Source organism: Hermetia illucens, chromosome 5, assembly GCF_905115235.1.
Source record: "Hermetia illucens chromosome 5, iHerIll2.2.curated.20191125, whole genome shotgun sequence".
NCBI classification, from domain to species: Eukaryota; Metazoa; Arthropoda; class Insecta; order Diptera; family Stratiomyidae; genus Hermetia; species Hermetia illucens.
Genome location: NC_051853.1, coordinates 66750418 through 66770740, shown reverse-complemented (window position 1 = coordinate 66770740; position 20323 = coordinate 66750418). Strand labels below are relative to the sequence as shown.

The following is a 20323-nucleotide window of genomic DNA, read 5'->3' as shown; positions in this document are numbered from 1 at the left end:
ATTTAAAGTTAAGGTTGTATTGAATACGGTTGGGATGCAAATTTGATATGAAAAAAATGTTGAGCATGGAAAGACTTAAAAATAAATGTAAAATTCTACTCCAGTAGAAAATGGCGTCCAACGTGAGATCAGAGAACGTTAGCTCACAACATTAGAGTTAACCCCAAAGCAATAATTTTCTGGCCCCAAACTTCAGTTAAAGTTTGCTGGGAAGAAATTATGTTAGTGCGGCGAATCTTTGTTCGAGACTTGGCTCCATTTTCACTTACGTTCATCCCTAAAAGGCGCTTGCTTTCTTGCCTTATCTTCATAGAGTAAGTATTTCGCTGACAATAAACCTTATGTTCGGACGATTAAAGTCTCCAAAGACAATAATTTTGTCTTTTTCGTTCAAGGTTGTGATGACGCAAGAAACAGTTTTACATACGCTACTATACTCGTAAGTAGCTTCATCGGGGCGGTGACCATGTAAATAACACCAAAATATAGATAATGTTTGTCTAAGCGAAATCTGTGTTCAGATACCTTATTAGAATTGATGATAACAAGTTCTATGCTGACGATATCGACATCATGGGAAGAAATACCCGAGACGTACAAACTGCCTTCATCCAGATCGGGCTGCACATCAATGAAGGCAAGACAAAGTATATGGTGGCAACGTCAGCACTAAAAACCAACCAACCAACAATATCAAGCCGCACTAGTCAAACAAGAAGATAAGGATTGATACTGTTGATAATTTCTCCTATCTAGGGTCGAAAATCACAACCGATAACAGCTACGATGATGAAATCCGCGCACGGTTGTTGTCAACCAACAGAGCCTATTTCAGCTTGCAAAAACTGTTCCGCTCGAAACGTCTCACCATAGGGTCAAAGCTCTTACTGTATAAGACTATGATCTTGCCAGTCCTCATGTATTCCTCGATAACTTAGGTTCTTAGCAAGAAAAATTGCGAACTATTGGCCGCGTTCGAGAGAAGAATCCTTCGAAGAATTTTTGACCCCCTACATGAGGATGGACGATTCCACACAATGACGAAATCTATGAGCGATATCATGACCGTCCGGTTGTGGATAAAATCCGGCTCAATAGGTTACGGTGGGCGGGTCACTTAATCCATATGGATGAGGATGATCCCTCCCGGAAAGTCTATAAGGGCAATATCTATGGTAGAAAAAGAAGACGAGGCAGACCCTGCCTAATATGGAGCGATGGCGTAGGCCAGGACGCCAGACAGCTTTTAGGGATATCGAATTGGTGGACCTCGGGGCAAAACCGAAATGTCTGGAGTTCCTTATTAAGGCAAGCCTAGACCGGATACCGGTTGTTGCGCCGTTGATGATGATGATGATAACAAGTTCACTTGAAAGGGAGTTGTAGGTGGCAATAAGAATGGCCCCTAAATTAAAATCGCCAGTGTGAACATAATTAAAATCGGTTGGTCCAATTACAATCGAGGATTTCTTCATTTTTGAATGAGCCATTTAACCAAGTTTCAGTATTAAAATAGCAAGATTTTTCTGGTCCTTGCATGACTTTTGCAAACGAGAAATGTGTTCTATGTACTCCTTTAATGAAGATTAGATTTTCGAGCTCCTTACTTCCAGATATGATGATTGGATACACTAATTCTATCAATTCGGCAGAGACCCATAAATGCCAAACCGTAAAATAGGCTGCTCGGGAGAAGCTAATGCGCAACCGTAGTCCGTCAGTCTCACCAGCCGACTCAACCATGATATCCGCCCTTATGCGGATGTCACAATCTTGAGTGAAAAGGTTTCAGAACTGATTGATACCGCAGCCACCGTAAGTTGTTTGGATACGAAGTTTACACGGGGAATTATTAATGACGATCGGGAAGGATTGTACATCGATTTCAACTACTGTCACTCGGCAGTAGGCATTACGTTTCGTGATCGGACGGAGTCGATGTCGTCCGTATTCATTCCGCCGTTAACACAGAGTTTACACCTTGATGCTGATTTTGTGCATAAATTCGAACTAGCACAGACTTATTTTTACCTTTTATATATTTAATCAAAAATATCGAGAATTCTAACCAACAATGCCCACATTCACAGTTTTCACAGTCTTACACCACAAGTCATTGATATCGGTGGCAACAGACAAATCAAATAAGGACACTCTCCTCTAGAAAGAGATTGATCGGATACTAGTTTTAGGAGTCAACAAATGATAATTTTATGACAAGCCTAAATCTGAAGAATGTATCCTGAGAGATTCCATTGGATGAGGCGTCCAAGGATAAATCGGGCTCTTTAAATGTACCTACCCCATGCAGTGTTTGCTGGAAAAGTCATCCCTGTTCACTTGTGGCTTCAAGGGTTCATATATTTATATCATTTGCTGCTCACTGCAGAGACCTTCCAAATACTGACTTGACATTGAGCATACGGAAGAGCAAATTTTTTATGAACCAGGTTCGATACTTGGGCCGTATCGTTGGTAATATAATAATATAATATAATTTATGCTGATCCTAACAAAGTATGTGCCATTACATATTTCCCGGGATCGGAAACAGTCAAACAGAAAAGACGATGCCTTAGAATGTATGAATGGTTTCAGCGATTTGTGCCAAAATGTGCTTCGCTGACTGCATCGTTGACGGGCATGCTTCAGAAACAACGACAGTTTTGCTGGCTTGAACAAGTGTTTTGACCTTCAACGCTCTAGAAACGAGTTTCTTTCCGACTCCGCTCTTGCACAAACTTTTCATCATCCATTGTGACGCAAGTCAATATGACTTAGGAGCGGGACTGATACAAAGGATAGTGAAGGAGGATGTCGTTTCTATAGCGCATACTCAGGATCAGCGAAACTACACTGTCACTGAGCAGGAATGTTTGGCAGCAGTGGAGACAGTGAGCAAATGTCGAGCGTATATAGAAGACACAACTTTCGATGACCACCACGACCGCGCTCAAATGGCTGATGAACCAGTCAGACCTCCACGATACACTGGACATTGAAACTTTAAATATCTCCGTGCATCATAACACATAGAAAATGTTCACAATATCCTGTGGCAGGTTCTCTGTAGCAGATGTAATCGGCAACAGAGTTGGACTCTTTGGAGAGAAACGAGAACACCTGCAAGCGTGGATTTCAATTCGCTACATTTTCAATCTACGACTTATTTGCGAAGGAATCATGCTTCGAAAGATAAGCTGCAAAAGCAACGGGCTTAGAAGCTTTGGATTCCGGAGAAGCTAACGACGCAGATGATCGCCCGTGCCCACGATCATCCTTTAAGAGCAAGAGATAGGTTGGTGGAACCATGAGTAAATTGCAGTTGTGGTTATATTGACCTACAGTGGTTTTAGAGATCAAGGATACATCTGTAACCGTGAAACGTGCAATAACGCCCAACCAAATGGTCCAATCTCTAATGAGTGAAACGCTCATCTCCCATCGGATGGTGATTCAATGTTCCAGAAACATTGGTACAATAGTTGCTGTGGATACTATCTCGAACTTTTCATTCGTGGAATCGATCAAACAGTTTACAGCGATCGTGTTGACAGAATACTTGAAGAAGAGGTGCATGGCTGCGAATGTGATCGGCACACGAGGCGGGAGCGAGACCTCCTTCGCTTCGTGTGGCAGCGCACATTCACTGCCATCCAATTAACCCCCGAGTCGGATTGTGGGCTACTATAGCGGCGAAAAAATATAGGACCTCATGCAGTACAGTCTCTGGCTAAACCTGAAGAAGAATTTTGTACTGCACAAATCAGCGTCATCTCTATCATCATTCTCTATTTCGATGCAAAGGCCAATCTTAGCAAGTTCTCGTCCGCGCGCATTAAATGTTCATATCATCGAAGACCTCCCTCCCACAATTTTTCTCTACACATATTTGCAACTATCTCTAAAGCAATTGATCTACTAACGCCTTGGTTTTATATCTTCCTCCCTTACAAAACAAATATTAATTATTACATGTCCTATCCTGCCATATGGATTATTCGATGGTACATCAATAACTGTGCTAATTAACTAGTTCTTATTCCAATCGCGATGATTGACTTGATTGTTAGCCTCTGAATGCCTTCTTCACTCATCAAGCCGCAGATTGGTACCCAAAATATCACCAGTCTGTAAGCCAAATCGAATTATCCGTAATTCGTGAGATTCTTCTATTGAACAAGAATGTCATTAAGTTTATGCGAGACCATGCGCTAGGTCTATCATCATCCAATTAGCCAAAAAATCCCTTCATAGAAACCACAATAGCGGAATTGTTATATAGTACATTGAAACCAGGCATACAGTGAATCAGATAGTGAAATCTTAAAGAAATGTCCCTCAACCTGACATTTCAAAATATTTTAAAATAAGTCGGAATACCGGAAGCTCGCGCTTCGGGTATAAAGGTTTTGTGTTCATCTTATGTGAGAAACTTCTACGCACATTTTTCTGTACGTATATAGCTGCACATCGAACATATTCCTTCATATTTGTCCAAACTACAAGACATACGTACATATTACAGCCATAGATATTACGCTCACCATAAACAAACAAACTGCCTATTTCCGAATACTGTACATATATATGCAAATATATAAATTAATGGTACCCATATTTCCGATTTACTTCGTGCACAAAAGCATACATATGTACATATATAGTACGCATATTAAATACGGCTGGTTCAATGTACAAATATCTCTATCTGAATTAGGTACTACCCGCAAACTTCATTAGGACGCATATACTATATACTTATATACACACATGTCTGTTTGGAGTAATTGATATTCATATGCAAGTGACTAAAAAACTAAAACAAAATAATTCTTTGCGACCCCATTCATATGAACTTACTTCGTTGTGATATTGACGAATTGACATGGGATGACGACGTCATACACGTTGTCGAATGCACGAAATTCATAAAAAATGGCAATGTTTCACCCCTATAACTTCGTTAATAGATTTTCTTCGAATTTGACCAAATTGTGCATTATGTTATCCCTTATATGTATGGTGGATTAAAATGATTCCTAAGCCACCATATAGCGTATCAAGCTATAGATATTTCAGCAAACCTTCGAGTTGTTTTCCATTAACTTGGATGTTCAAGCCAATTTTAGCTAGCGAGCAATTATCAACGCGGATAAGACGTTTATATTAACGAGGACTCTTCTCTCGCAGCTTCTCCGCGATTTGGGGATTTGGGTTCAATCGCTCTACCACGATTCAAAGATCAGAATTCGAAATGTGATAGATATATCATGACCGCTCCATGTGAAGGCCATCGTTCGTTCTTGCCATAGACATTATCACGCGGGGCATCCAGCGTGCAGAGACTGCGTTCATAGCGTCTTACAACAAAGCTGATCTCGAGCAACTCGTCCGAAATAATAGTTTCATATAACACGGACTATGAGTAAATTGTACCATGCATGCCAATATCGACTCGGATCACTATCTCGTTGGCATGGTGCTCCGAGCTCGAATAACAACACCACCCAGAATCCCCTGTGACAATCAGGTGAGAGTTAACACTGAAGCCATCCACAATACAGCCCTCCACAACACCTATAAGAGGGAAATGTATGCCGCAATAACCAACAGAAGTCCTGAAGATGAAGCCTCATCAAATGCCCCAGCCGCAAAAAGAATCCGAACGGCTGGTTTGACGATGAATGTAAGCTAGCAACGGAACGGAAGAATGCTGCATACCGAGTAATGTTGCATTCTGAAAGGAGGCGGGCATGTGCAGAAACTTATCATAAACTCCGGCGAGCGGAGAAGCAACTTCACAGACAGGAAAAGGAAGTCTGGGAGAACCAATAGGTCTGTGAACTCGGAAAGTACAGGGAGCAATCGCACCAGGCACCACCTCGATTCTGATCCCGCTGAGTCAAAGAGGGAAATCTGATTTCCGATAAAATAGGCATATTGGAGCGATGGGTTGAGTACTTTGATGAACTACTGAACAACCAGAACATCGTCGAGTTGGAGGTCTCACCAACTGAAGACGACGGACAAATATTGCCAGTCCGTGCAACTCATAAGCTTAAAAATCGTAAGTCGCCAGGAGCCAATGGAATTACAGCCGAATTGGTTAAATATGGAACCACCAAGTGGTTCATCAACCTGTGCTCAAGGTGTGGGACAGCCAATCAATCCCTGACGACTGGCAACGAGGCATTATCTGCCTCATACATAAAAAAGGAGATATCATACAGTGCAGCAATTATAGAGGTATCACATTGCTGAGCACCATCTATAAGATAATGTCCGCTATCTTGCTAGGCCGGATAGCAACTGATCAGATTTTCCCTATGCAACAACCGATGGATAAACTGTTAGAATATATCATATATATATATCATCATTGGCATGGCGTGGCATTTTCCAAGGCGACTCTCTAAGCCTACTGTGGTTTTGTTTGGCTTTGAATCCGCTATCCCATCTTTTGCATGAAAACAAATACGGGTTCCAAGTCAAGCATGGCATATTGTCGAAATGTACATTAAGCCATTTAATGTACATTGACGACATCAAATTGTATGCCAAAGACGAGAACCAACTTCGCTCCTTGCTGGACATCACCATCCAGTTCAGCAGGGATATCGGCATGCAGTTGGGTTTGGAGAAATGTCGCATAAAAACAATTGTTCGGGAAAAACACACCGACAACGAAGGATACAGCCAAATTAAAATCCGAATTGAGGGTATGGGTTCGGACGACGTCTACAAATACCTCGGCCCTGGGCCCTGGAGTGGGGAAGCCGATCGACGAACACCAGAGGTCAAATTCTGTTGGAGTCATTTTCGGAGCTAGACATCGTGCTGGCTAACGTTGGATGCGTGCCCACCTTTCGAGGAAGAGGGTCGGGTTCGATCGTTGACCTGACATTTGTTAGCACTTCACTGGTGAGGGAGATGGCCTGGCAAGTGAGTGAGCACTACACCCACAGTGACCACCAGGCCATCTTCCTCCGCATTGGGAACCGGGGAAGCAGTCAACGACGCTCTGGAGGTGGAAAGGCTAAGGCGGTTGGCTGGTCTATCGGAGCTTTCGACGAGGAGACATTCCTGGCCGCATTGGAGGGAGCCCATGATCCGGATGGAACAGCGATGGAAAGGATCACACAGCTGTCTCAGCGTGTAACCGAAGCATGCGACGCTACGATGCCACGACGACGTTTGCACCACGGCAAGAGGCCAAACTACTGGTGGAACACGGAGATCGCTGCCTTGAGATCCTCTTGTCTCCGAGCGAGGAGACTTTCCCACAGGACAAGGGGAAGGCCGGAGCGCCAGGAGCGTGAGGAGGAATACAGAGATCTGCGAAGCAACCTTAAGAAGGCCATTCGGAGAAGCAAGCGGGAATGCTACCAGAAGCTCTGCATGGAGGCTAATACGAATCCGTGGGGTACATCCTACCAAGTTGTAATGAAGAAGATCCACGGGCGAAAATCACCTCAGGTGACATGCCCACGGCTCTTGTTGCAAATAATTACAACTCTTTTCCCGCAGCAGGAGCAGGACGAAAGAGAACCCCAACTGGCAGCTCAGCAGGACGTCTTCTCGATCCCTGATGTTACCGAAGAGGAACTTTGGGAAATCTGCAGACGTATTGGGGACAGCAAGGCCCCGAGATTGGACGGAATTCCGAGCGGGGCTTTGAAGGTGGCGGTCAAGGCCAGACCAAGGTGGTTCACAAGCACATTCGAATCGTGCATGGCGGATGGAGTGTTTCCCGCCCAGTGGAAGAGGCAGAAGCTGGTGTCGCTACCGAAGCCCCGAAAACCACCCGGCGTGCCCTCTTCATATCGCCCTATTTGTCTCTTAGACACCATGGGGAAGATGTTGGAGAGGGTGATATACAACAGGCTGCTCCCGTTCATCGAGCTTGCGGGTGGTCTTTCGGAGCGGTAATATGGGTTTCGGCGAGCCCGTTCTACTGTCGATGCAATAGCAAAGGTCGTGGAATTGGCTCGAAATGCAATGGCCATGGGCAAATGCTGTGCTCTGGTGACGCTGGACGTCAAAAATGCTTTTAACTCAGCCAACTGGGGCTGGATTAAGGGCGCTTTGGCCAAACTGGGTGTTCCTAGCTACTTGGCTCGGCTCATCGAGAGTTACTTTTCGGACAAACTTCTCTGGTATGAGACGGACGACGGGCCGAAGGAGTACATTGTGACAGCAGGTGTGCCTCAAGGTTCTGTATTGGGACCGCTGCTGTGGAACATAATGTACGACGGAGTGCTTGGCCTTCGCGTGCCGAAGGAGACAACGCTGATTGGTTTTGCGGACGACTTGGCGGTAGTTGCAATTGCAAAACATCCCGAGGACGTGGAGCTTTATGCAAATGAAGCCATTCATACCATCAAGTCATGGTTACGAATGGTCAAGCTGGACCTGGCGGACGAAAAGATGGAGGCGGTCCTCATTACCAACCGTAGGAAGAACAGCACGGTTACCATCCAGGTTGGTAATCGTGAGGTCGTCTCAAAATCGATTGTCAAATACCTGGGGGTAATGGTCGATGCCAAGGGAGTTTCAAGGGACACTTGGATTATGCGCGAGAGAAGGCAGCAAATGCCAGCTCATCCCTTGCAAGGATGATGCCTAACGTGGGAGGGCCGAAGTATAGTCGCAGGCTACTCATCGCGGGAGTGGTGAGGTCGATCCTGCTATACGCGCCCCCTGTCTGGGCGGGAGCGTTGAACCACGCTTTCAACCGGAGGAAGATATGTTCGGCATACCGGCCAATTGCGCTAAGGGTATGCAGCGCATTTAGGACGGCGTCGACGGAGGCGGTGTGTGTTATCGCAGGAATGATCCCTATAGATCTTCTAGTGAGCGAGGCACACTGGCTCTACGAAAAACGGAAGGCAAATCCAGCCGAGGTGAATGCGGATTTCCGAAAAGCCATCAGGAGAGAGTTGTGTGGCAAGTGGCAACAACGAAAAGCCGTCAGGAGAGAGTTGTGTGGCAAGTGGCAACAACGATGGGATAACTCCGACAAGGGCAGGTGGACCCATACATTGATCCCGTGTATCGAGAAATGGATCAACCGAAAGCACGGAGAATTGAATTACCACCTGACACAGTTCCTTACGAGACACGGTGGCTATAGGATGTACTTGCATCGCTTCGAGTTGGACGAGTCTCCCAACTGTCCTGAATGCGGTGCTACACTCGAGGACCCGGAGCACGTTATGTTCCATTGTCCCAGATTTCTGCAGCAGAAAAGGAGGTTGAACAGCATCTTAGGGGCGGACATCGAGCCCTCCAACCTGGTGGAAGAAATGTTGAAGTCGGAAGAAAACTGGATGGCGGTAAATGAGGTAGTAGCCGTGTTGCAGACAAAACTCCTGGAGTTGGATCGAGCTCGGAAGGCGGCGCGACGGAGACGCGACATGAACGAACTGGTATAGCGAACCAGAGCCTCCCCCGCGAAGTAATACTTCACGATGGTCCCGCGGGGAGCGGCGGAAGACGGGGGGGGGGGGGGGGGTGGTTTTAGTGCTGCAACCTGGCACAGCAGCGTATTTCTAAGATTTCCACCTCCATCCATAAAAAAAAAAAAAACAGAAAAAAAATACCTCGGCATATTGCAAACAACAACACCTGCTGTGGCAATAATTAAATCTAAGTTGCTGGGGGAATTTGAGCGGCGTCTGGATCTTGTCCTTAAAACTGAGCTGTACGGGAAAAATAAAATCATGGCAATCAACACCTTCGCCATTCCCGTCCTTCTATACACTTTCGATGTGATACAGTGGAGTAATACTGATTTAGAAGCTGTCAATAGACGGGTAAGGGTAGTTCTTTCAAACAACAACATGCATAATAGAGCTGCCGAAAAATTGAGGATCACTATCCCACGTCATCAGGGAGGAAGGGGGGTACTTGATTTAAAAACGTTGCACTGCAATCAAGTGCATTCTCTTCGTGAGTTTTTCTATGAGAAACAATCCTCTAGCCAAATACATCAGGCTACCGTCATGGCAGATAATAAGCAGAGAATGGGATCCCATGTCGAATATTACTTCAGTCCAACAGAAGATCGACATGTGGAAAGAGAAACCCATTCACGGAGGTCATATCAAAAATTTGTTGTTGTCAGGCATTGACATCGAAGCCTCCAACAAATGGTTGACAAATGGTGTACTTTTCTATTAGACCGAAGCATTCCTAACTTCAATTCAGGATGCTTCGCTCCCAACAAAAAATTATAAACGGTACATTCTTCACGACTCCTCAATCACCAACTCCAGTTGTAGGTTATGCAACTGTGAAGAGGAGACCATCCAGCACATAACATCTGCGTGCAGGATGTTGAGCGGTACCGAGTACACCAATCGTCATAACTCCGTCTGCAAGATTCTCCATCAAAACCTTGCGTTGAAGTATAACTTAGTGGCAACCTACCATCCTTACTATAAGTATACTCCGCAGAGAATCTTGGAAAATGATCGGGTCAAACTACTGTGGGATCACACTATTGCCACCGACCACAGTGTTAATCATAACAGACCCGATCTAGTTCTGCTTCTGAAGGAAGAACGAGCGTGCTTTATAATCGATGTAGCCTTACCGTTGGACCGGAACCCTGTTGAAAAACAGCACGAAAAAATCCGGAACTACGGCCCCTTGGCAGATGATATGAAGCAGACTTGGAGACTACAAAAGATCCAAGTAGTCCCAGTAATAATTTCAGCGACGGGATTAGTCCCGCAGAACTTACATAAAGCGCTGAAAACGCTCGATCTTAGGGCTGGACTATACATGGAGATGCAAAAAGCAGTTATCCTTGCAACCTGTGCTATAGTCCGAAGAGTCCTGTCCGGTAACAATCTGACCTAATGGGTTTCAGTCTTGATCCGCACTGTCTTCAATATAAGATCCATGTCTCTGTAGTGTAGGACCTCCGCGTCATTGGCTGAAGTGTTTGCGACAATCGGAATGTAGCAATACATTTTCGCATGGTCGCACACACTTTGCGTTAAAACGCATCATCGCTGTGATGCGGGCCTTTGGATGTTGCCTTCAGCCCATCCTTAGGTTGGTCGCCCCTCGGTCCGGTTGGGCGGGAAGAGGGTCCGTGGGCTTTTTGAACTATATTATATATATCATTTCATCGATTTTAAGCCCGCTTATGATAGCATAGCCAAGGTAAAACTGTACACGGCCATGGGAGAATTCGGTATCCTGACGAAATTAATTAGACTGACTAGGTTAACCCTGACCAATGTGCGAGGCCAGATAAAAGCAGTGTGATCACTCTCACGACCATTCGACATCAAGAACGGTCTAAGAAAAGGAGATGCCCTATCATGCGTCCTCTTTAACATGCTCCTGGAGAAAGTAATCCGTGATGTTGAGGTAAATTCAGGGTGCACGATCCTCTTTAAGTCCACCCAACTACTGGTGTATGCTGACGATATCGACATCATGGGAAGAACCACCCGTGACGTACAAACTACCTTCATCCAGATCGAGCAGACGGCAATTCTGGCGAGATCTTGGGCTGCACATCAATGAAGGCAAGACAAAATATATAGTGACAACGTCAGCACCAAAAACCAACCAACAACATCAAACCGCTCTGGTCAAACGGAACAATAAAGATAGGAGAATACAACTTTGAGACCGTTGATAATTTCTCCTCTCTAGGGTCGAAAATCACAACCGACAACAGCTATGATTATTAAATCCGCGCACGGTTGTTACAAGTTACAAAAACTGTTTCGCTCGAAATGTCTCACCATAGGGTCAAAGCTCTTACTGTACAAGACAATGATCTTGCCAGTCCTCATGTATTCCTCGAAGACTTGGGTTCTTAGCAAGAAAAATTGCGAACTCTTGGCCGCATTCGAGAGAAAAATCTTCCGAAGAATTTTTGGCCCCCTACATAAGGATGGACGATTCCGTAGCGTACATAACGACGAAACCTATGAGCGATACCATGACCGTCAGGTTGTGGATAAAATCCGGCTCAATAGGTTACGGTGGGCGGGCCACTTAATCCGTATGGATGAGGATAATCCAGCCCGGAAAGTCTATAAGGGCAATATCTATGGTAAAAAAATGGCGTAGGTCAAGACGCCAGACAGCTTTTAGAGATATCGAATTGGTGGACTTCGGCGCAAAACCAGGATGTCTGGAGTTGCTTATTAAGGCAAGCCTAGCCCGGATGCCGGTCATTGCGCCGTTGATGATGATGAATAAATCATAATAAAACAGAACTTTAGACAACCGACGTCGATAAAAAAAAGCACTATCACTGTCAGTGGCAACGACCGGCCTACAACTGAACGATTTAAGTATCTCGGATTCTTACGGTTCACGTACGAACACAATCTGCATAAAGTGGCATGTCACAACTGGCATCCTTTTCGAGCGACACATCAACGAATGATTCAATCCAAAATATACCATAGTGACGCTCGCCCAATCCCCCTCTATGGTTTCGGGTGCTGGCTGAATACCAAAGATAATGAAAGTCTCCTCGCGGAAATGCAAAAGATGTTGCATGGGAGCAATGGTATAACGATCGTGATCTATATGACGTTGGATTCATTGTGGGAAAATTGCGAGACAGGTTTCTTCGGACAGCTATAACTTATTGTGATAAATGGTGGCCTGAGAACTTCCCGATTCCAGACTACCTATTAATCGAAATTCCAGATTTAGTGGATATACTCTCTCCTCGAAAAAGTGTCCTCATAAGTTTATTTTTTACTTTCTTGGCTCTACGGGGGAAACTCTCTTTGAATTGTGTTGTTCAAATCAAGCTGCACTTGAACGAAACTGAGAGCTTGAAAATACCGGACATATTCTCAATATATTGATGTCTACTACTTGCAAATATATATATATTTTCGATCATATTACATAAATAAATAGACATAAGCAAAAGAAATATTTTGAGTAAATGTACATAAATAAGCGCTTCAGATAAAAAACGTTATCTTTTCCAATAAAATTTTCTACTTATCTAATTTCTATTATTTCTTTCTTGTAGTAGCGATTATTGAATTTAACTTTAATCGTTCAATTTCTTTTTCAGACTGCATCTGTTGCAATCGTACTAATTTCAGTTGTTCCAGATTCAACAAGCGTTGAAGTTGCTCGTTCGTTAATTTTTCCGTTTCATTGGTTTCTGCGGCTAATTCTTGAATTTGATTATTTTGCTCTAGGAATGGTTTCAGTATATTGCGAGGCAAATTTTGATTGAATGGGAGAATTGCTCCTGCAGGAGGAGTTTAGATTGTATTAACAGTAAAGGGTGCAAGTTAGATTTTCGATGCTTATAACGTGTTTGCCATTGTAACATGTATGAAAGGACAACGAGAAAAACTAATAGCAACCCAAAAATTACTGCAAAGAAATCAATAAAACAATACGCGTCGACAATTACTTTGTTGGAGGACGTCAGTCTTTTTCAAGTTCCAAGTCATCTAATCACGGACTGCAATAGTTGCAAGCAACTGGACCTCCCACTTTACGAAACCGATTAAACCGACAGCGACTTTTGCTTTTTTTTCATTTGGTTATCCTGTTCATAAACCCGTGGTCCAAACACCCTGCTCCAGACAAAACTGCCAGCTATTTCTGATTTTTAATACCTAACGGTTTGTTTCGATAGTGGTATTGTATATACTGGTATTTCGGGAACCATTTGCCCATCCAACACTGAGCAAAGAGGCTAGTGGTTCCCAAAATTTTTACTGAACAAGTCAATAAGCATCGAAAATACCTGAAACTCAATTGCTTACGACTAGTGTCCTCTTCCTTTGCAACTGTTTCATTTAGAAGTTTTTTGGACTGTAAGAGCTTTATAAATTCATCTTCCCACTTTCTGTACCGAATCTGACGAGCAGCAGGCGATTTTATGTTTCTAGCCACTTTATCCCGAATATAATTAGTCATTTCATCAATTTTCCTGCGTAGCTGGATACGTGTTATATGCTTTCCAAATTTCTTTCTATAAGCTGTCGCCAAACTTTTATAGGCACGAGCTTTCCGAAAACGTATATTTGCGGCAATTGAAGTGTCAAAAATAATCGAATGTTCTTTAAGAAGGCTAACAAACTTCTCTTTAGCTGGGGATTCGCGGCCTTCAATTGGAATATCTTGCAGAATAATTTTCTTCCTAGTCGGGTTCATTTGAAGGTTTCAGCAGTTTTTAATCTTACAAAAAAATAGGAACTTACGGGTGGTATGTGATTCCAGCTCGCTGCCGCGCATGTGATGTACAACCATCAACTGCACAAATTTGAGTTTTCTGGAATATAGGTAGCCAAGTTAAAAATAGTGAACACATATAAAGTGCAGAAAGACTTACTGAAGCAGGCCCTGGTCCACTCATGCCACTCTCTTCATCCATTGAAAAAGGATCTTCCTCTTCCTGCTTAAATTCAGCCTTATATACAGACGGCACGGCTGCGAATAAAAATTGGTGTGTTAAGCACTTTCTGAATTCAGTACAAGATTTAAATTTACCGTTTGATTTCAAAACGCGAACATTGCGATTAGCTCCGCAAGAATAGACGAAATCGTCAGGCATAAAGTGGTCCGAACATACAAAGGAGTCCTCACAATCGCCATCAGGTTTATTGCAAAACTGCTTCCATGAGTTAATCAAGTCCTTTTCTTTCGGGAATGGATAGTAAGTGACGCTGGGCCTTGTCAGATACGTGTGTTTCAGAGAATTTTGACAAGAAAACACACTACATTTAGAGGTTGTCTGAAAGAAAATAAATCATTACAAACAAGCTTCGACTAAGTTATTCTTATGGATAATAAGTTTTTGACCAAAAACTGATGAAGGTATTATATTGGTTTGTTGTTTCGATTAATATAATTCGACGCATTAATCAGTGAAACACACGATAGAGTTGAGTACTTTTCTACTTTACCTCACTTCGCAATTTCATACTTCCCGCAATTGACATCGACTAAAGATCTTGAATGAAGTGATGTCATCTAAATGCAAATCTCCAGCAATCAATATTATATTCAAAGAGCCAAAGACGTATGAAAAGCATCAAACTAATAAAAGGAAAGTCGAAAAACTTCAACAGCACTTCAATCAAACATTATGAGCTTAAATAATTAAAACGCTTTGAAAGTACATTCACAGCAGTCTAGATTTTTTGTGAAGTATATTTCTAGAAATATAAGGAGTGGAGGCGAAATACAAATGTCTTCTCTTCCGAATGCCTGCTATATTCTCTAGTGGCGATAGTAGTGACTTAACCGCGAAGCCGCACAAAACTCAAAAATATATTTTGGTAAGAGCTAAAGTTGATCCGATCGGTCGTGACCTACGAGCTATCATTGCCGATATACAGCACTATATTTCAGCTCTTCCGGAAATCTGTCAAGAAGTCTACACTCCCACCCAATCTTCTCTAATGCTAGTGCGCTGAAAGCCCTCGTGTAAGAAATCAAGTCACGCTAAAATATTGTGGTGTTCAAAGAATGGAATTACCAGGCAATAGGCAACCAAAATAAATTTTGTAAGGCAGCGGTCCTTCGCAACCCAGAACCTGCCCCAACCTGAATGGTCCACCGAAAAATTGTATAGGATTCTAAATAGAGTGAATTATTCCAAAGTATGAAACAAGTCGGAAATCGGATGCTCGTGAGAGCAGAATATTCCCTTATACAACATCCCATTTTCATATTCACTATAATTTAATACTTTAATAGACAACCCCAACCCATTGCAACTTTCTTAATATGATAGTAGCGCAATTTTCTTTAAACTTACCAATATTATTAACAAAATTTTTTCAGATTTTTTGTTTGGATAGTTTCCAAAAATGAGTCCTGCGTCACTTTAAACTTTTACTTTTTGGTCCATCACATCCCTATCTTACAACTGATGGCAAATCAATTTCGGAACAAAAATAACAATTATTTTATGCGTACCAAATTTCATGTCAGTAGGCGCAACCTTTTCTGAGAAAAGTAAATGTGAGTCAGACAGACAGGCAGTAAAACGATTTTAAATTTTTTTCACAAAACGTAAATCCTCTGTCGGCCCACTACTACCGACTACTGCAAAGCCCGTTCTTTTAAGCTGAGAGCCTGTTCCTGATAGGATCTTAAATGCAAGATCCCGGTCCAGGCTGCGGAGCATCACAGTGGTATACTGCTATACACCACCAGAGATTTCCGATATAGTGGAGAAGAATGCTTTCAATGAGCAATTACACGCAGTTCAGGACAGGCTTTATGTATACGAATATGCTTCCTACATGCGAATAATTGCTTACTTTCACTTGCGTGTCCCTACTGCATCTACCCACACGGGAACAGAGCGTTGGTCCCCCAAATTCACTACTAGCCGTGTCCACAATCCAGCTGCTGTCCAGCAAGGGGAAATACTACATATTGCTGAGCAAAAGGCACAAACTTTAGACAACTTACCCGAAAATATTGAGAGCTTTGTTGACACGTGCGGCGGTGAGCACGACGTACTAGAGCTCCATTTTCGTATAAATATACAAATAGTGCAGCTAATTCTGGGCCGTGACAAAGGAATTGCATCATAGGCTGCCGCAAATAGCAACGATTTTACTATCGTATACTCCATCTCGAAAGAATTTGCAGGTGATCGATTTGAAGGGCGTTAATGGCAGGCTTCTCATCCGCAATGATGACCAGCTGAAGAGACGGAAGGTGACTTACACCGCGACTCTTCATCCTGTAACATCCTATAAAGTTGCACCTCTTACGGATGATATGACATGAGGATACGGACTGGTCCTCCAAACAGAAACGATCTTATCTTTGCCATCAATGTGCTCAAAGCGACAAAAGCCACCGGTCTTGATGGTCTCCCTACGGAACTTTTCGTGTAGCCCCTGCAATCTCCGTACAGGTTGTCACTTTTATTTATTCGCAAATGTCGAGATTCTGAGATTTTTCCCATTGAGTGGAAAAAGAGGATGATCGTTGGAGCTCCAAGGAAGGGCCCCTTCCTTGAGTACGACAATTAAAGGGATATTTGTATGTTTCTTGCTGCTATTGTCTAAACTCATCCTGCAATCTATCAAGGAACACAAAACGACAAAAACTGCCAACCGCCAAATTGCCAAAATTCAGAATTAATTGCCAAATTTAAGTGTATGCAGTAGTATTCACTAGAGGCGGCTTGCTTACACTGACCATACTTATTCAATTCTTTGAAATCAGAAACGAAATTGGTTTCTTAAGGTCAGTGGCTTTGTTTATTTACCCAGATAGGTATTTCGAGCGCTACATGCTACCTTCTTCAGTGAAATTTAAAGTTGTAATCTATATGTTTTTTATACCCTAACCTATACGGGGAATGGGCGTTTCCCAAATCGATGTTCAGACGATGTTCAGTTTGATGAAGTACGACATCGAAGTGGTTGGCTCCAGTAGGGAACATACAGTTAAGTGTCAGTTAACGGCTAAGAAGGACAGGAAACTGCACAAGGAAAATAGGGAGATATACTGCATGGCTTATAGCGGCTGCCCCAAAGTATACATTGACAAACAAAAAGGTTGATTCAAGCCCTAATTAGCGAGCATTTAAAGGAGGCAGAACTAGCCAAACACCAGAGTGAACAACATATCAAATCATCCGTAACAAAGCATATAAAAGAAGAAGGGCACACAATGGACCAGGTAAAAATTTTGAAAGAGGTTAAGCATACAAAGCTTAACACTTATGAAAGGTTTTTTTATGGATCACAAAACTTCAGAAGCCCGTCTGAACACCCATTTGGGAAACACTCATTCCCACTCTTGGAATTAATTTCTAACTAGCTTTTTTTAAAGGAAGTCAGGGTATTATAATTATATACCTTTTAGGATTGAGATGGAATGTACAATAGTCATAATATATGGAGTAAAACTGTAAACCCCACTGAAGAAGGTAGAAGGTAGTTACCGAACTACGTACTAGGTTTGCTACTAGCCTAAGCTTTTTGTGTTATTTGTTACACTCTTCATATGAACGTATGTGAAGTTTCATTTTAATCTGTCAATTCATTCTTTATTTATAAGCCATTTAGTATGGAAGTCTCACAGTATTTTTATAATCAAGTATCGTGCATTGATTGAACTTTTATTTTTGGAAGGTTTAAAAGCAAAGGAAATTTATGAACGAATGTTGAAAGTGTATAAGGACTCATCGCCTTCAATTAGTACAGTAGAAAGATGGGTTGCTGAATTTAAATGTACAAGCCTTGAAGACAATCCACGTCAAGGACGTCCAAAAACAGCAACAGCACTAGAAATTGTAGAAAAATACAGGATATCGTATTGAAAAATCGTCAAGTGACTGACAGAGATTTAGTAGAAGCCCTAGGCATCTTATTGGGCAGTGTAAGCAATATTTTGACTCAAGTATTGGGTTTCAGAAAGCTGTCTGCACAATGGATGTCGCATTCGCTTACAATGGAGACAAAACACATTCGAAAGTGACTTTTTCAGCAATATTTACAGCGTTTTCAAAAGGATGAAGTGGAATTTATGCGTCGATTCATCACTTTGGATGGGACTAGGGCCTATCACCATGATCGTGAAGCAAAGCAAGAGGCTAAGCAGGGGTGTGGACCTGGTTCTTCAGTTTCGAAACGAGTTTATGTGCAGAAATCGGCCAAGAAAGTGTTAGCATCAGTTTTTTGGGATGCGAAAGAAACTTTTGTTTGTGGATTACTTGCAAACTAATAAAACAATAAATTCAAACAAAAAAATCCTTTTCATCAGGACAATGCACCGTGTCACAAGAGCATTTTGACAATGGCTAAAATCCATGAATTTAAGTTCGAATTGTTCGAGCACTCCCCGTATTCACCATCAGTTTCCAGACCTAAAAAAATTCATGCGTGGAAAGCGTTTTTCATCAAATGATTTTGCAGCCCTTCCAGATTCTCCCTTCAGGGATGGAATTCTCAAATTGGAATTTCGTTGAAACTAGTGTATTGATGAGACTATACTGAATAATAAAGTGTATTGTTAGCTATTAAACTGTGTTTTTCTTATTGAACCGCAAAACTTATTGAAAATCACTGACAGTAAAATGTGCAGTAGATAACCTGGGTACTGACCCACGCAATTCGCGTTCTCGAGGTGCAACAGTTTTCAAAATGATACCCTTTCTTATGTCTTAACACTGGAATACCCATCGATAGGGCGAAACACCGAGAGCGTTGATCGATTTGTATATCTAGGGAGCGTTATTTCTGCCAACTATGGTGAGCGATGACAGGCTTGACCTCGATTGATGCATTAACAGGTCTAAACCCACCAGCGCTTTTCACCGGAGATGAATGCAACTATCTCAATACTAACATCCATTTGGGGCTGTGTCACGCCAATGTTCTGTTTACTACTATTATATATGGGAGTAGTCCATGGAAAGTGCCTGCCCCTAAATATTATATATATATGGAAACGACGGAATTAGAACTCTACTTTCAGCTAGCTTCTGCCCCGTGCGGTAACAGGATCGACTCGTCTTCACCTCTTTTCATGGCTATAGGTTTTATCCGGGTGTAGTCAGCACAATTTAAAATCAGCATTTCGCGTATCATCATCGCTGTTTAATCAGTGTTTAAATCAATTCCAATAGATTTCGATGTTCAAGGCAACATTACAGTTTCGCCATTTTTGACTACGAAATAATTTATTAAAAAAATCAGAATCAGAATCTCTTTAAGTAGTTCGCTTTTTGTTCCTCAGTGAAGTTGTTTGAAGGCAAGAATAATAGACATCGGATAGCAATGATTTCAAAACCGTATAGCACAACACCAAAAGAACTTGTATATCCGTCGCAAATCTTCCGAAGGTCCTATGACTCCTCAACGGTTGACTCCTCATCCACGAGCAGCTGAAGAGGTGGAAGGAACAACTCTCTACGGTTCTCAACCGTATCACATCTGGTGAAATTCCGCCTCCTGTGGATGAAATGACGAATTACCGTAACACGCGGATATGGACTGCTCCTCCAAATAAGAGAAGAATCATCTCGGCCATCAGTGCACTCAAACGGAGTAAAGCCGCTGGGCTGAACGGTCTCCCCGCTATTCATCACTGCTACTGTAGTTTCTGCGGATCTGCCACTTCCACTCATACGAAAATTCTGGGAATCCGAGACCTTTGCGAGATAGTGAAAGAAGGGGATGATCGTTAATCGAACAAAGCGACATGATGGCACAAAATACCACGAGTTGTGTCGAGGTAAAATCTCAGAGGAATTTGAGGTCCGAAGCGGAGTCCGTCAGGGTTTCACCTTATCACCGATATTATAAACAACCAACAAAACCAAGGT

The 20323-nt window shown here is 42.7% G+C and overlaps 1 protein-coding gene across 2 annotated transcripts; it reads right to left on the bottom strand.

Annotated features, from left to right (window-relative positions):
- Positions 1-12851: 12851 nt before the first annotated feature.
- Positions 12852-16807, bottom strand: LOC119657654. Of its 2 annotated transcripts, none has more exons than XM_038064677.1 (6): positions 16447-16807; positions 14512-14755; positions 14354-14451; positions 14223-14293; positions 13785-14161; positions 12852-13258 (listed from the first exon to the last, which is right to left on the bottom strand). In XM_038064677.1, exons 1-6 carry the CDS (start codon positions 16567-16569, stop codon positions 13014-13016), a joined length of 1158 nt encoding a protein of 385 aa, XP_037920605.1. In that variant the 5' UTR covers positions 16570-16807; the 3' UTR covers positions 12852-13013. The 2 variants fall into 2 exon arrangements, with proteins under 2 accessions (XP_037920605.1, XP_037920606.1); XM_038064678.1 differs by lacking the exon at positions 16447-16807 and adding an exon at positions 14928-15160.
- Positions 16808-20323: the final 3516 nt, after the last annotated feature.